Genomic DNA, 18,801 nt, shown 5'->3' on the forward strand with positions numbered 1-18,801 from the left:
AAAACCCCAAGCACGCAGGCAGTGGTATTATGATAAAACAAGCAGCTAATCCACAACAACTGCAGCCTTTCATTTGCTGATCCTCCTAGCTTAGGCCTCCCAGCACAAAGCACCCACTCCTCAACTCCCAAATATTTAACCAGCAAACTGTACCAGCTGGGGAGGAAAGAGGCTAGAGGGGAGGTAAAGAGGAATGAAGAAAGAGAAGCAGCACAAGGCATGTCTGTAAGAGGCAGGAGAATGTTTGTGTTTGCCCTTACTTCTTACATTGGGTTGGGCCCAGTGTGTGCACGTGTCTAGGGTAGGCAAGGTACAAAAAGGAGAGCCATACGTACACTATTTATTCCTTATGCAGTGGACAAAAAACTGAATGTAACTGAGGTAAAAACAGATTACAAAACTAAGGATGGCTTATGATTGCTGGAAAGACATTTTCATGAAGGGTTCCTTACAAAGCAATTGGTGCCAAACGAGTGACCACTACTTGCTAGGGTGTGCCCCAGTAGCATTCCTGATCCTGCCACATACCTGTATTTGTTTGTGTTAAAAAAATGGGATGGCAAACGATGAGAATGAATTCAACTGATTAGACTTTAAGTCAGAGCATTTGGTCCTAATGCTGTAAGTGCGCATGAAGAAAAAAGTACTCATTGCACTAGTTAAATGAGAACAAAGTTAAATGAGAACAAATTAATCGTGTGTTCATGGTGGCAGATCAGGTCGTAGGCGCCTCCAAGAGCACCTGCTATTTTGGTTCATGTCATTGCAGCAGCTGTGTAAACATAGATCTTAGGTTTAGCAATTAATAAACATGTTCTCAATGGTCCCTGTGAAACAAATTTGCCAATAACAGTGACGCATGACAACAGTAGCTCAACAAATGAATGCTTCTCCAGGAAGTCATGTGGTTGCCTGGATTATTGATTTTCTTTATTATGAATCCTTCTGTTTATTTTGGCAAGACCACCCCTCATAGCTGATTGATTTTACCGTTGATCTTGAATTGTTTGGGTCAACGTATAGCCCATTTTTCAGGGCATAGGACCTGAACAAATCCGTTACCGGTACATTCTGTAAGCATGTACTTCTAACAAATCCAAGCGCTTGAAGGAAGATTTGCTTCATAATGCCTTCCAAGACATCACGTTGAATGATGATTTCAAAAGTCTACAAGAAGGCCATGACGCACAGAATTGAAGATTTCCAGTGGTACTTGGTGATATCGGACCTGAATCACTGGTGTAGAATTGTGTGTTCTGATTTTGTAGCAGCCGGGTGTCATTTGTGTGTATATTTCCCTATTCAACCTCACCCCCACCCCCCAAAAAAAAAATTATATAGTAGAATCGACTATGTAATGGAAATATTTTGTGTGAGGCTCCACAAAAACATTTTAAAAAAGTAATCTACCCTGCTTCAATAAAAATCGGACACAGATGAAGATTAGAGATTCACCATGGACGAAAGCATCAATTTAAAAGAGATAAAGATGGATTTATAAAGGCTTGAGTAACAATGTTATTCAATCACTGAGATTAGCTAAATCTTGTTTTTATCTCAATATAATGAGGCACAGCATTAGCTTTTTGAGTCTGAACAGACAAATCAACAAATGGTATAAAAAGGAAAAACAGGAAATAATGGAACACACGTCATTGAAGCTTCGTCCATACCAACTATTACCAGCTTGCTTCCTTTTTCCTACCACAAATGTTCCAATGTACTTTCCTTTTTAATGCTGCATAGATAAGACTACAACTATAAGGCCACCTGCAGCCTTTGAATTGGCACTTTCCTATTTCCTAGATGCTCTTTATGTTCACTCATTTGACGTGATATAGACCTCTCTTGCCCTCTCTTGGTAGCTTAGTTGTTCAAGTCAACTTTGCTAGGATTTTCTGACCAGCAGTCTTTAGGAAAAACAGGTGGTTCCAACATCTGAAGCTCTGAATGTCGTTATGCTATCTAAATACTCAGGGCAAGTATAATTGTGGTGTATGGTCAATATTTTGAGCGAATGGACCCTTTTCTGACCAGGAAAAGCAAGTGGAAAAGTGATGTGCATGGCAAAGCAAAAAAGATAATGATGGAGAAACCAATGCTCATTACTTTTTAAAGATGGCCATCGAAGCGTGCAAAACACAGCCTATGTGTAGAGTGTCAAAAAGCCTGTTAGTTGTGAAAATCAGCCATCAATAGCCAAACATATTTCTTCTTCCCTACTGATGATGATTGCAGCCTTTCTCCCCAGCTGTCTACATAGGTTTACAACCCCAATGTGGCTATGGGATCCTAAATGTGGTGCTTTTTTAGAGTGAAAAGCAGACTCAAAAGTAATGAGGTATATTTGTTTTAATAGCTCTTTTAAACAGATTAATTATGTCAGAGCTAATACTGAGCTCAGATCAGGATATAGAGGATCTCACTCTCGCTACAATTGGTCCATGTAGGGCATTGATAAGGTTGTTTTAACCTGGCTGAAAGTATTTGTAGGACTACAAAGATTAATGTAGGACAGCAGTAAGGAACAGGACATTTCCGACACATCTCTAAGCAGTTGACCAATCTCAACATAGCCAACCAGATTACCAATCAGAGCTTTTGTTTCAGACAGAGGGGGAAAATAGGTGCTGCAGCACAGGCAGTATGAGAAGAATAAATACCTTTTTGAACATTAATGCATGTTAACGTGTCACAGTAGTGGCACAAAATACAAAAATAATCCTGAAAATAAGCATAATATGTCCTCTTTTTGAACACATTAAAAACAGTATCTAACCTTTTGGTTAGACACACAAAATAATTGATCCTGGGCGAGAACTGTATATATGTGGCATTTTTTAAATCCTTTTAATAAATGTACTTCTATTCATCATTCTGCGTCTTTGGTGTGCATGTCTTAATGTATATTGTATACTGTTCTCTAGCCCTTGAGGGGTCACAGAAGGCACTAATGGAAAACTTAGTAAGCTAATGGTTATGACTTACAACCCTGGCAACATTAGCTTAGACCCGTACAGCATTTATGGACAACATAGTGTAAAAAGGTATCTAACATCTCTGCTTTAGTATGCAAGTTTAAGATAAACATCAAGAGTGGATTAAAGTTCAATTTAAAGGTAAAGAAACTATAAGAGAAAAAAGATGTTGTTGTGAATGGCAGATGTTAAACTTAAATATTATCAGATATAAAACACAGTATAAATCATGCACTTTATAGCAAAAAAAATGTGTTAAACACAACTTAAAAGTAACCCAAGAGTGTTTATCACAACGTACAGAAGCACTTTATTCTGTAGCTAAGGCAAAAATAATGAGGTATCTGGAATGGAAGCCACAACTCTGCAAAGTTTAGTGATGTAAACTTATTTTGCAACTCTTATCTTCATCTCCAGATGGGTGCAGCCTCAGAGGAAATATTGCTAACAAGCTAAACTAATAGTCACATTGGAAGTCCTCACTGCAGCATATTGAGCAGGAGGAAAGCGTTAAACTTTGACTCGGGCCCAGGGTGTATTCATTTCCATAAGAAAGTGCAACACAGCAGAAAAGTGGAGTTTTAATACGGTACTAAAAAAAGTTCTGATTATAAAGCCAACGTGTCATAGTTACAGCTTGTGAGTACGTATATGTGAATATACAGAATGTGCATACCCATTTTAAATAGGTTCTCCGCTTCTCTGTTTGACCAGGAAAAAAGGTACTGCCATTGGCGTCATTTAGTGCTGTGTGTGTGTGTGTGTGTGTGTGTGTGTGTGTGTGTGTGTGTGTGTGTGTGTGTGTGGGGCGTGTGTATCTGTGTGCAGATATTTCGGGTGCGCTACATGGAGGCGCCCGCTGTCAGCGTGTCAAGGAAACTGTCAGACTTGAAGGAGGATTATTATCTCCTTCTGTATGCTCTATTTCCACCAGTTTCAAACTATACTTTGCCATGGACAGGAGTGTGTGTGAGAGACTGAGCAAGCAAGACGAGAAGTTGAATTGGGAGGAGGAAGAGTTACATATATATCAAAACTTGCATGTGAAACTAACAATAGACATGCGCAAAAATCAAACAAATAGTATGCATTTCCTTTATTGGCATTTGTAAGAAATTGAAAGACAAAGATGGATTTTTCCAACAACAACACTTTTGGTTTGTTAAAACATTAGAAAGAGAGCTGTAACTGGTTAACCACCAAGATCATTTTTGACTGATTAAGCTGATGATATGCGGTGAAACGGCTCTGCGCTAACGTTGCTGCTTTGTTTCTACGGAGAAAGCGGTGCGATCAACAAGGCCAAAGCCTTACCCTCGGCGTCTTGGTCCCAATATTGTCACTGAGCTCTGCTCGAATAATTCAAATTATTCAAACTTTGACCTCATTTACAGCTCACCTTTTGACGCGCCACCAATCAGATGAGAGCTGTATGTAGCAGTGCAAGCTAGCAGGGGACTCAACCACAGAAATGAAATGGGAATTGCTGTTTTCACAGCCTGCTCTGGATCTGGCTCGGCGCCCAAACTCGCTTGAGCAAATTACGAATCCTGTGAGTGCAGCTTTAAGCATGTTGCTCTTTAAGTCAAATAACAATTGATCAGTTAGTTTAACTTATGCGCTAATGGAAGCTTGGGTGCTAATGCGCTGAGGACCAGTGAGTTACTCAACATGCGAGAAAGCAGGCAAATATCATCAATTCAGAATCATTAAGTCAGGTGACTGTCCACATATCAACTGTTTAAAGGGAAAATGGCCAATAAAGATTGGTAGCCGATCAATTGAAGCACATTCAATGAAGATATGACCAAAATGCGGCAATAAAGTTTAACAAAGCAAACAGGAACGTCATTGGCAGCACACAACATTAAATTGTCAGCATTATGAAATGGGTAGTGCTTCAAAAATGTACGGCAACAAAGCCAATCCCATTTGGCAACAAAGCTAATTGGGTCAAGGATTGGCGCCTGCTGTATGTCATGTAATTTTCTCTTAACTAATGTCATGATATCAGAAACAAAAAACACATCCCTACCCCTGAACATTGTGTTTTTGGTATTGGTGTCATTCAAGTTGTTTTCATTAAAAAAAACATCTTTATTCTAATGCATTCCAATGCATGTTGTCAAATGTACAACAAGTTCTTGCCAGCAAGTATGTGAATGCAAAGGTGTAAGATACTGTAACATAGTTATAAGCCTAGCTCAGTTTCCCTTTGCCCATCTTGGTTGAGTTCAGCTGAGCAATTTGAGAAAACTAAACCTCAGGCATTGAGAACACTTGGAACAGTCAAACAGAGGAAATCCACGGCATTATCAGGCTTCTGGTGCGGTCTGCAAACACACTGAGCCTTTGGATAGAGACATAATTCCCCCATTTACATATACAGTACACATGCACCTGAATATACAGTATGCATGCATATCTACACGCACACATATACCAACACATAGGGTTCTGTCTCCAAACATCCTAAGCCCAACAGCAAACACAGCTTGTGCCACCCGTACACCAGCCTGCCAGCCTCCTACTCCCTCTGCAAACCCAACCTGCTACTAATGAGACAAACACAAATAGCCAGGCTTCTGACTCCAATACCTGTGTGTGTGTGTGTGTGTGTGTGTGTGTGTGTGTGTGTGTGTGTGTGTGTGTGTGTGTGTGTGTGTGTGTGTGTGTGTGTGTGTGTGTGTGTGTGTGTGTGTGTGTTTCAAATGTGTCTAAAGAATATTCATTGAGGTAACCAATGTTTATTTAGGCTGCATGAATGATAATTAAAACGCAGATTTTATGTTATGATGCTGGAAAAAAAATCATGGGGGAAAGCATGAAAAGAAAGAAAGAAAGAAAGAAAAAACGAAATCATTTTTCTTCCTTCTCTTTCGCTCTTTTTATGACTAGTTCGGAAAAGTCCAAACTTCAGATTTAGCCAAACAGAAAAAAGCCCATTGCTCGAGTCAGTGGCTTCCAAAAACTCTATCCGCTTATGGTAGCTTATGGCAGACACTAAACATAAACTAAACTGACATGCACATATGCACACGGTTTATTCCAGACCTGCTGTAAGATTTTTTCCCGTTAAATTTTCCAACAGTACTTTGGAATTCAAAAATGAAAAATGGACAGCACTTTTTGGGGTTTTCCCTTTCCTGTAGAGTGCACAATAGGTTTTTGTGCACGTAAATAGACTCTGAAGGCTAAAATCACAGTTCCCTCCAGAGGGAGTTTCTCTCCTACACACTCCCCCCATGTCTGAATTGCCTCCACTGAACTCCTTTGTTTACTCCCGTAACATAATGACATCACTATGCAACACTCAAGCTCCATTTGGCTAGGGCTCCAACAAATTCTACGTGATAGGCTGATGGATGGGACATCTCTAAAGAATTGATCAATCACAACAGCCGGACCGCTAACCAATAGGAGCAGACTTGGCTCTGGTTTCAGACAGAGGGTGAAAAAAGGTGCTGCAGCACAGGCAGTATGAGACCTTTTTGAACATTAAAAGCATGTACAAACTTCTATAGAGGCAAAAATATATATGTGAACTAGGGATGCACTGATACATCGGTGAGACATCGGCATCAGCCGATGTTAGTCCTATTTACCACCATCGGCACATCGGTAAGATAAGGTGACATCACCGATGGCAGTCGCTGATGTTTATGTTTTGCTACGTGACCGGGAAAAGTCGCATTAGCATCGTTGTTTTTAAATCTGACAGATCAAATCATAATTTTAAAGGATTAGAACAGTGACTGTGGGTCTGCCGTAACTTTAAAGTCATTCGGAGGGGGGGCGTCTCCTCTCCTCTGTGAGGAGCTGCTGCTGCACGCTGCGCATGCTGCAGGACTTCTGCCCCGTGTACCGGGTGTCTGGAGGATCGGTAAATTAAATCCATTCTTCAGTGTTCTTGGGAGGCCGTGGTATATATTTGTGACTTTGTTATACTTGCTGCTACTCCCGTTAACTTCCAGAAACTTACTATGGCTCGCTCAACCTCTCTCTCACGCTAACACATGCACACACGTATCCCCCACTCTCTCTCATAAAAGCGATAGACTGCCTTAGTCTGCATTGTGCTACCATTACAGGTTACATAGTAAAACATGAGCCATCGGCATTGGTATCGGCAAAAATGTTATTCTTAACATCGGTATCGGCAAAAATGTTATTCTTAACATCGGTATCGGCATCGGCCGACATTTTTGCAATCGGTGCATCCCTTATATGAACCTGAGTTGTGAGAAAATGGGGCCCCATCATAGACTGAGTCTGTGATCGATTAGGACTTGACATCGGTACAATATACCTTAAAAAAAGTATTGGCTTTTTTTTATTTAATGTTACGTCACTTTGATGAACGCATACAGTCTGTGTGGTTATATTTTAAATTAAATGTATTTTGACTTCAACCCTTGTATTTGTATATTTGTTGAAATATGTTGAGGGTAGGATTGGTGTTGGCGTTTTACTCAACTGAATTCACATAATGGGTTACAATGAGGAAGAAAAAAGAAAGGGGAATGAAATAGTCTGTTGGTATTCTTTTCAAAGGTACTACTTCTTAACACTGGTATTATCATTTCTAAACAGCACAAAGCTCCAAACATATGACCAACAGAGGGTAACTGTTGCACTGCAGTGATGGCACTCGCATGCCCCGTGTGACTCCATCCACTCCCAACACTAATTTAGCAGGACACGCTTCAATTAGCCATGGCAAACAGAACCTAGCACCTAGATTTTACACATATTGTCTGGCAAAGGTCTACGCCATTTAATAACTATAGGAGTGCTTCCCTCAGAGTGCCCGTGTAAAGGTCCATCTTGTGCAGCTGAGACTTAACTAGAGGCTTCCACACCTTTCCTGCCTGCTAAATGTCAGACAGGCAGATGAAAGGGGATGAAAGGGTTTGTGAGGGCTCTGTGGAAGAGCTCAGGTAAGTTAGAATCTGTGTTTCCTTTTTACCGACACCCCTTATGCTTTTGTGGTGGATTTTTGTAGGATCTTGCTATTTCTTTTTAGCTAGTTCAACTTTATGTTAATCAAAAGTGGGTGAACTTTCCCAAATGATGTGGACAATCGTATGTGTACTGTGCCTGCATTTGTGTGATTGTACAAGGGTCTGAGGGTGTTTCTAAGTGACAAAGTTGAGTGTGTCCGAAGTTTGTAGACTTTGTGTGTACCTATAGTTTGGTGTGTAGAGTATGTGCAACTTTGGGAATATGTGAAAGCCTCTAATAAAGTCATTGTAAATGATTGTGTATGTGTGTGTGTGTGTGTGTGTGTGTGTGTGTGTGTGTGTGTGTGTGTGTGTGTGTGTGTGTGTGTGTGTGTGTGTGTGTGGTACCCTCTTCTCCAGTTGTGCCATCTGCTCCTTGTAGAAAGCATCCAACGCTTTCAGCTGTGCATCTTTCTTCTGTAGCTGCTGAGCCTGCAAAACACACACACACACACACAGAGAGAAGGGATTAAACGCTCTGTACTACTACGTATTCTGCCTATAAGGTAGAAGACCAGTCAAGCGTTCATAAGAAATAATTAACAATTTTTCTTCCAATCTTAGTTATTATATTCGTTTAGTGATAGTTTTCTGTTACACAACCTGATACAACAGTGTTTCCCAAAAGTGGGCTACATACTGTAGGTCTGAGGAGGAAAAAAGTGTGTGAGTGGGAGGGAGGGGCATCTGAGTCCAATATGTGTTTACCATTTGGATTACTATTTTAAGTTTTCTTTAAATTATATTATTAGTTATTTATAGCACTAAAACAGAATTCTCCAAAATCATATAATGACTGACACACACACACACACACACACACACCAACTCCAGATTAGTTTTGAGGATCTTTACATGTACACTGTGGACAAGCAAGTAATACAACATGTGTTTTGTTTTAGGAGCAACACTGTTTCTCCAAAAAAAAGGGAAAATAAGGTTGTCTTTTAATGATAGTAATGACCTTTATGTATGCTATTTTTTACGACACTGGATCAAAAGACAACTAGAGACACACAGTAAAGAAATATGCATGCAGGACAGAGACATAGAAGAAATAATAATAAGAAGGAATGATGGATGATAAGAAAAGGGTAAACATGTGGAGAGAAGGGGTGGTATAATCTTAATGGACGGGCAGAAGGGATGATAAAACCAGAAGCCATCCCGAAGACAGGGTGGTGTGGAAAGAAATTAAAGCAAAACGATCTATAAATGTATATACCAAGGCTCATTGACAATCATCTCTAGACTAATTGTAGTTTTAACCTTTGTTTCACGGCCCAGTGAGGAAATAAGACATGGTGGGATGGATGGTATGGACAGAAAAGCAGGAGGGTTATCAAGGAGCTTACCATCATATCTATTTCATCTGGAGACTATAGGTTAGGACATAGAAAAGGGAAAGAGAAAGGGTAGAAAAAGGTAAACACACAACCAGGTTAAGAAAAGAAAGACCAGAGGAGGAAGAGAGAAGCACTAATGGTAAGAAAACACCATGATGTTTATTATTTAAATTGAAACACAAAAAAAAGAATATTGGTAAATTAATCACGTTATTATTCTACATGTTTTGTTTTTATTATTTGCTAAATATATGTAGTATTACATTATGCATTATTGTACTCCCCTGTTTTTGCTGACCCAAGCAATAACAAGTGGGGATACAATTGTAAATTAAAGATTAATTTAACTGACCTTGGTGCACTTTAACCTACCATCTACAGTATGTTCACTCCTGGTTAAGTTACAGAACGCATTATCTATTTGAGATCCTCACAAGTATAGATATAGATTGTTTCGTGGGTGTTTTGGAAGCATTTGGCGTTTCATTTGCGTGCATTCTGGGAAGAATATGTATAGCAATGTACAAACTGAAGAGCGCATCATGGGGTAGATGCTTTAAAGAGCAGCAGGACTGAATCCAAATGACGCAAACTGGGTGCGTGTGTCACATTGGGAAAGTCAACATGTGGAACGTTTTAATAAGTATTTCTGAGACTGACAGCCTGTCTGAACCACACTAATGTGCTAAATCTAACACATCTGGTACACCTAGCAAATTAATGCCAGTCAATATTAAAATGGAGCATTCAAAAAGGCACTATTGTCCCAGACTCACGGCACTGTGGCACTGAAAAGCAGCATCAGCACTGAAAGTGAAGAGAGTCTACATGCACACGCGAACATAGGAAGGAAGATTCATCATAATTATCTGGGCTGCTGAATCATATCAAATCAGAGCCGATCGTCTGTGTTTCATAAACAGACCTTAAGTGAGGAGAGACAAAGAGTGGGGGGGCTGCTGATGTGAGAAATACTTTCACTGTCGGGTGTGAGCTTTTGCTTGGTAAAAGGTGTAATACAAAACGTTTTGCGTGAGTCTACAAAAGGCTACACTCATGACATACATTTTGTAAGGGTTGTGTACTTACTGCCCACAAGTTTATATCTTACATTACCTTATTTATGGCTAATTCATTAGGGTAAGGTTTAGGTTTTCGAATACTTCGTCGATAAACGTATTTTCTGAGTCACGTCATCAATGGTGGTTCAACATTGAGGGCAGCAACTCCAATAACTAATCGCTAATTCACATTATCAGAGTCTAACTTTTGTTATGTTCGATTTTAAGACCCCTTGTTACAGAAACGACATACTGTGTTGAATCAGTAAAAAAAAAGGGACTGAAATTGTGTTATACATGTGTTAATTGTATATGTAAGACAAGAATCTGTTCGGCAACGATTAGGCAGAAACTGAAAGTATTTAATTAAAAAAAACCACTCAATTCTCCGTTCTATCAGTGTCTATGTTGGTCCTGTTTTAATTTGCAGTCGGAGAAGAAACTGCGAGGGAATCAGATGACTCCACTGGCGTCCCCCCAGGGACCTGCGAGTCTGTGGTAGATAACAGCCAGCCAGGCGTGACTTCACACACAACACACCACACACACACAAAAGGATTGCTTAGGCTTATATGCTCACCTCTCTGGTGAGATACCTTGGTCCTTCATTTATTCACTCTAACATGTCGGTTCTCATGTGTATCATTGAGTCCATCTGTAATTCTGTTTTCTATTAGCAGTAGCCTCTTTTATTTTTATAAAAATTAAGACTGCTGGAGCAGAGGGCTCTCTAGTGTTATAATACAGCAAAATAATTGACTCAATTCGTATGCAACTCAACATTCTAACTGGATTAGATTTGGATAGTCCAACGGTCGGTCTACCAATTCCTTCCTGACTGATAAATCAACAACCATTGGATGGATTGCCATAGTATTTTAAACAGGGGTCAATAGTCCCCATAGTATTAAGCCTACTAACTTTTGTTATCCTCTATTGTCACTGGTAGATTAATGTTTCCGCTTTTAGCTTCTTTGTAAAACACATTTGGATCGATTGCCATGGGATTTTAGACAGAAGTCAATCAGTACATTTGGTACGGACAATCAAGTTTCCCTTTAGGGTGCAATGTAGTCACTTTTGTAATATCTTGATTTTGCCTCAAGCAGCATCTTCTTGGCCACCAGTTAAACACAACTAAATGCTAAACTAAGATGACCAAAATAGTATGTGGTCAGTATCAGCATTTAAGCATTGACATGACAAGAAATCCGTCCGTAGAGTCTTTCTCAAATGCTCATGTTGGCTTAAGAATGTTCATAGCTCAGAGTAATAACTTCGAAATAAAGCTATTTGATTTCTCATAATCTAAGGAAAAGGTGCTTTCTTGCTTCCATCCTCATATCTTTATACCTAGGTGACACCGCATGAACATCCTTTACCAAAGGAAAGGTCATAATGCCATCCCATAATTCTTTGAAGCAGTAATTTCAAAGCGAAGTGCCGTATCACTGGCAAAAAAAAACAGTCAGTGCTGTGTAATTGCACACTGGATAATCTCAAAACATCCTTCTTTTCTGAAGTACTTATGAATTATCCTTTACATCTTTACTTGATTTACCTTGAAGGTCAAGAAAAATACATAAGATAAATAGGAAGTCATGTTTTTGACTATTGGAGTCAATAGTTGCATTGTTTCATTCAAAAAGAAAGAAAAACCCTGTAAAATATTATTAATTATAGTTTGTATCTTCTAATGCCTCATTGGCAGTTTTGGTACTATTGAAACAGTTTCAAGCCTCAAAAACTAAATTACTCCCCTTTCCTCAACACTTTACCCAGTGCAATGCCTGTGTTTTACTACAGTATGTTGTCACATCAACCATCAGTTTATTGACCAAATGATCCAGCTTACAAAATAAATTATGTTGGATGTGATGTTTGCAAGCAGTGTGAACATTTCCAGGATATATTGCTCTTAAACAAGCTATAAAGATGTTTCATTTTATCCTGTTTAAAGACAAAAAATGTGTGCAATGTGACTACATAATAGATTTTTTTTTTTTTAAATAGCTTTTAAAGAACCATTATGATGACAATACACAAACAACGTCATTGTGTGAATGTCTTACAAGATTGACTTTTGTCATACAGGAAATCAAATTCATTCTCCTCTGACAGGTTTTCAAATTGCCGGAAAATGTCCTTAATGGCTGAAAATTAAACAATAAAAAAGAATAAGAACTCATCCAGATGACAAGGTAAGACAGGTAAGGTAAGGTAAGAAACAAGACGAAGACTTGATACTTAACAAATGAAAACACGTGCAGAGAAAAACATCCGTAGTTATTAATCAGGTGCATAATTGAATATGGCAGCTGCTAGCCAAGAGCTAAACAGGAGATTAGCTTACAAATATATTATCGCACATTCTTCCTGCTTCAGACACCTTCTACATATGAATCAATTCAGATCACAGCTAGAGGTGTGAAGCTTCTATTTAGAAGCTGCACAGAGAGAACACAAATGTGTTAATGTGCTAGACAGGACAAAGCAAGAGGGAGTAGTGAGGGGGATATGAGCTGAAGACGATGAGGGAAAACGAGCGACGGGTTAATGAAACAAATAAATGACAGGGAAAAAAAATCACAGCAGGAATTAGTGAGCACACAGGAAGGAGAGATGAGACCTTTTGTCATGGAAACTCACTGCAGAACTTAAATCAAGCACAGAGATTTAAGCAGTTGTTTGCAATTGCTTGTTAACTGGAGATACTTTTTTAAGATAAATGTGACGGTTCTTCTAACAATCTAAAAGCTCCAAAAGCTGGAGACGGAGTTGTTGCAAAACCCTTGGCACACTTTGTTCCTGCAAATTTTTCAAATATGATTTATAGATTCTGTAAAAATGGGGTTGTCATTGAAATTGATGGATGAAAACTCGTAATGCTGTTCTTTTGAATGCTGGACCGCAAATTTCAGAAGGGATCTCCCATTTAATGTATGCATGTACAACCAAAGGTAAGATCTGTGTGTTTAACATCGAAACAAAACCGTGTAAAGGTATTGCCATCCTTTACAAGCACGTATTGCTTCTGTGAAGCACAAGGATCAATCTCTAGACTATCGTACCCACGCGAAGTAAGGAATTTAATTGTATTATTGTTACTCTGCCAAGAAGTCATATTTTTGAGTTGTTAGTACGTCTTTCAGCAAGGTTGCAGGAACAATAACTCACACCATTATTATGAAATGTGGTGGATAGTTGTTGCAATGGGACAAGAAAACAACCATTACAATTTGAAGCAAATATGGATCATACGGATACATTACCTACAGTATGTTAACCTGGCAACATAGGACAAACATAGGGCAAGGAAGACATTTTGGACAATGCCATCCATAGGTTCAACCTGGGCCAAACTTTTATCTTGTCAGATACATTTTTTTAGTTTGCTTATTCTTTGATTAGATTTTTTTTAATTTAAAAAAACAATTCTTAGTTTTTTTTTATTTAAACAGAGAATTGGTTGCCAGTATTCGCTACTGTCGAGAATACCGGCTTCTCCTGTTAGTAAGGGTATCGTAGGGAAATATGCCTACATTTCTCACAGAAATGTTAATATATTATCATTTAACTCATCACATAAGCAAAGTAACACAAGTGCATTTATTTTAGAACTGTACTAACAACTATTTTGAGGTAATTTTACTTTGAGTATTTCAATACTCAATATCCATCCTACATATTTAGTTACCGGTTATTTTATAAAAAAAATATGATGCTATTCTGAACTACTGAACAGTGCAAAAATAGCTATGAAATAATATAATATCCTGTCCCTGAAAGAGACCCTCCTGCCTAACAAGTACTATAAATGCTAATAGTTTAGGTATATTTTAATGATAATAACTTTGAATATTTACTTTTGAAAGATTTTGAATGCAGGTATTAGTACTTTTAGATAAGCAAAATAACTGATCACTTTAGGCGCTAGTATGGCACGTACCACAAGAAAGCTTTAATACCTCATTAAACATGTGAGGAATATAGCCTTAATGAATGTCTAAATCAGACGGCATAAACCCAAACTATGGCTGAGGGGGTTAAATGCACTAATCTACCAATCAGAGGGTCAGTGGTTCAACCCCCTGCAGTCAACATGCAGAACAGTCGGAGATACACAATCCCAAATGGCTTCCGTATTCATGTCTATGGTATTGAATAGTTTTTAAGTGGTTTTGGCTAAAAGCATCAGCTGAATAACGTGTAATGTAATTTGGAGCATATTTTTTTACAGTGCTCAGAACACTGCGGGTTTTGAGGCTGCGCTATAGGGACAACAGATGGCGGCTGGCTGAGCTGTTAGTCGGCGTGTCTGCCGGGTAGACGCCACAGTGATATCAGCGACGGAGGGCCAACACCGCGACCCAATACAGAAGGAGCCAGGAAGAGAGCATCGGAGGGCGGCGTACCAAAGTCCCCAGTCCAATGGATCAGCACACAACACATGGAACGCTAGTGTTTGGGCTCGCTGGGACTGACACGTATGAATAGATACTTACGCGTCTCACTCATTCCCTTTGGGCGCTGTGTTGCCATCTGATAGCGGCAGCAGTCTGTTCTCCCCCTCTCTCTCTATTTACTCTGCTGCGTTTATTTAACACATAGCTCCCAGCGAGGCAATAAATTAGCTCTCAATAATAATCTGCCTGATAATTACAGCTAGAGAAATGAGTAGGACAATAACGGTCCTTCTTGTTCTACTCCTGTATTCCATCTATTTCTTTTAGCCTGACTACTGTCTCTGTCATGTTGTAATTTGTTGTTATACAGTATTTTATGATTATAAAATGTGGTCTAATGTGACAGGGTTAGGGCTATAGTGGTATGAAATTAGACCACTATTATACCTGTTAAATTTGCTAAGCTACAGTATTAAAAAAAGAAGAAAACTCAGGGGCTTTTTACACATATTTACATTTAAAAATGATTGCAAATTTCAACAAAAGGTTTTTCCATATACAAATAAATCCCTTCTGTTTTCATTCCTGTAAGGTTTATTGCAGTTTGAATCAGCAATACTAAAAAGGGGGATTGTTTAGGAAAGAAATTACTTTTCAAAGATTAATGTGTACTTCAAGTTAGTATCTAAAATACTTTTAACAAGTATCTTAATAATAACAATAGTTATTTAGCAAAAGGCATCAGAGGAATCAAACCTATTCAACGAACAACACTATAGATTCAGTGAGTAACGGCGAACACATGTGACTTCAGGCATCAGCTAAAAGTGGATTGGGACTAGTAAAGTTTGCATTATTGAGATAAAAGACATCTATTCTTTTTTTTTTTTAATCAGTCTGTTTCTTTAGTAACAAATAATAACTGGACTTCCTGTCTGTCTGCCTGCTAACTTATCTCATCTTACAAGATAATCTTTCAGCACTCACAGGCAGTCTAATGACTTTACATGCAGAACCGTGTCAGTTCCTGCAGATTACAATTACCGATACAACTGTGGGCTTATCTGTACCTCACAAACTCCTTGACCCACTTCGAAACCCTGTTTTCCCATCATTCTCACTATGATCTGGTCATCCTTTTCTTTTACTCTCTTAATATCTTTAGATTGTCTGTCTTACTGTTCTTACACCTTCTTACCTTCTAATTCTGTGTGTATGAATTCACAGTCTATTTGAATATATTTCCTTTGCATAAATACAAAATTAAAGCAAAAATGTGTTTTGTATTCATACAGTGAGAATCTTCAGATTGCTCAAAGGATGTAAATCTATTGAAATTCAAGTCGAAACCCATGCAAAGCAAAGCAACTCATTTAACCTGTTTTTCACTCATCTAAACGGCATAATCGCCGCGTGTTACCATATGTTTGACTAAATAAGCAGTCAGGGGCGTACATGATAAAACATCAAGCCATTCACCAGCTCATATGTACGGCTATAATGAACCATGTCCCCATCTGCTTCTCTCCTAGGTATGTGTGTGTGAAAACAGCTGTTTCTATCACACCCGTACCCAGAGTCTGAATGAGTTTCCTGAGTGTGTGTGAGAGAAACAACACTGCCGCTCCATCAGCAGAGAACCTCTGGCTGATTACATGGGTTTAGGTACAAACAAGGGATACGGGTTTGTCCAATCAGAGACAACATCTGGCTCATTCCAGCACGGCTGCGGCACAAACAAAAAGATGGGAGGGATACAACGCTATCTCGCTTTGGAGTGACGCTGACGCCTCAGAATACTGCTGGGAATAAAACATTTGGGATTCAGCTTCACTTTGGTCTTCTTTGTAAAGTGTTGTTAAGGGGAGTATTTCTGAGACGTGGACAATCTTTGATAGAGCTTTTGATGTGGTAGTGCAACGAGGATTATCAAAGCAGTAAAGAAATTAAAAGAGTTATAAGGTTATGGCACGGTTTAGATTAAAGGTAGGGAAATGCAGCTAAATTCTCAAAGTAATACAACTAATGCTCTACCTTTTATTACGTTTTCATTGATAACCTCTCAAACCGTGCAAATTCAGAGCAGATCTTTAAAACAACAGAAGGTATAGCAAACCAAAACCGCATCTCCATCAGGGTGGTTTTGGCTTTTGCCTTGAGAACTTTAAACATACTGGGACTTGGGAAACAAAGTCCTGATTAGACCAAAATAAAAGTGCAGACTGCGTGCTTGCCTCCTGGAAACTGGCACGGAGGTGGGCCTGTATCAGGAAAGGAAGTCTAATGTAAAATATATTTTCAATTGAATCATGGGAAGTTTCCAATCCTTTTGGAAGTTGGACCCAAATTTAGGAATAGAAATCTTGATATCTCTTCTGCTGATTTATGTCCATCTTCATTCGTTTCTCATGCATAAAAACAGTCATTTGGCTATAAAATCTGTCAAAACCAAAGTGACGTACAATCAACACTGTACCTGAACGTATCCATTGTATACTTTTAATAATGTAACTTTTGTGGCCTTAAGTGGGCCACAATTTTCCAGGTAAATAAGGTAAGTAGCAGTGCAGTATTTTACTTAAAAAGAGAAAGTTGGATAAACTAACAGATTGTACTACACACTCAGAGAAAGAGTGTTGTTAAACCAGCAGAGAAACAAGCAGACACACAGCTAGTTACTATAGTGACTGAAACTCAAAGTGACTGTTATTAAGCGTGTTACAATCCGTGGAACAATACATTTTGATTGATATTCTTTCATCACTACGAACGCAGGTGAGACAAAGACCGTCAACAGCTTTTGGCAGAATTCACCTCTTAGTTGGAAGTCATTTAAACATCACGATAAAATGTTCCCTGTCACTGTGGCGCACCTGAAGCAATAAAAACAATTTGAGAGATGAAAGGTCATTTTATGAGAGGGATTAGGTAAATCAGATTAACACGGGGGACCTGTGCAATACCACTTGTGACTGTGGCTGTTCAACAAGACAATTTCACACTTAACTTAATATAGTGCATGATGTGCAGAGATACAAAGCAGCAGACAGCAAATAGAGAAATGAAGAGAGAGGGAAAGTGGAATAGGCTTGGGTTGCCATCTAGTGTCACTTGGGGGAACCGGTAAATCCAGCATTTTTCAACAGCTGCCATTGAGTAACAACTGTAAATAGAGTCTAATATGTTTTTACCAAAAAGGTAAAACCTGCCAAATGATGCATCTTATGGAGCTTTAACGTTTAAAATGCAGGCTTAATACAGGTGAAATTTGCCTCCAAAAATGTGTTCAAAAATGTCTATCAATCTGCCCGGCTATACAATTTAACATACACATTTTCAGGTATTGTATGTCTACATTGTTGCTTAAAGCAAGGATTTGTAAAAATAATGTATCAAATGAAGACATGATTGGCTCGTCTTAAAATATCCGCAGAACATTTCCCGTCAATCTACAGCTCAATTTGGCATTGAAGTCTCAGCGAAACCAAAGAGAAAGCTTTTTTAGGATCTGTACTGTGACACATTTCTCAGTGAACGGAATATTTGAGCAACTACTTTGAGAAATTCTTTGAGACGAGTTCCCCTCGTCTCATAGTCATTTGTTTTTAAAACAAGTATTTGGTTAGAAGGATGAAATAAGGGTCTGTGATTAACACAAGCTTATAAAGATTTTCACATTATCTTCTACATCATGAAATACATCGGTAGACACCCCCTGTTCAATGTATGAGGCTTTGTGTGTTTAAAAAGGTGGTTACTAACAAGCCATGATGCCAACATGAGTCCGTAATATGACCGTGATTGGATCAACAACAAAACAATGGGGAATAAGGCATTTATCAGTTCATCTTGACCTCAATAGGCTTTCTAGCCTCTTTCAGCTGTTGGCTAATAACTTTACTGCTTTGGTTATGTTAAAAGTTTGCAAAAGCATCCTAAAAGGTGAAATCAATGCTATGGGTTATACAACTTTTGATTGCTGCTTAACTGTGAAAAAAAAAATCAGT

General features: G+C 38.8%; 1 protein-coding gene across 2 annotated transcripts in view; it reads right to left on the bottom strand.

Annotated features, from left to right (window-relative positions):
* The window catches only part of chchd6a (coiled-coil-helix-coiled-coil-helix domain containing 6a), a 61,536-nt gene that overhangs the window by 28,917 nt on the left and 13,818 nt on the right, over nucleotides 1-18,801 (bottom strand). Inside the window, exons 5-6 of one of the 2 annotated variants that reach the window (XM_063886455.1) lie at nucleotides 9,337-9,360; nucleotides 8,330-8,413 (exon numbers count right to left, since the gene is read on the bottom strand). In XM_063886455.1, the coding sequence (XP_063742525.1) occupies nucleotides 8,330-8,413; nucleotides 9,337-9,360 (108 nt within the window). The remainder of the gene's footprint in view (nucleotides 1-8,329; nucleotides 8,414-9,336; nucleotides 9,361-18,801) is intronic. The other variant, XM_063886463.1, reaches the window with a different exon arrangement.

This window comes from Eleginops maclovinus, chromosome 1 (assembly GCF_036324505.1).
Source record: "Eleginops maclovinus isolate JMC-PN-2008 ecotype Puerto Natales chromosome 1, JC_Emac_rtc_rv5, whole genome shotgun sequence".
NCBI classification, from domain to species: Eukaryota; Metazoa; Chordata; class Actinopteri; order Perciformes; family Eleginopidae; genus Eleginops; species Eleginops maclovinus.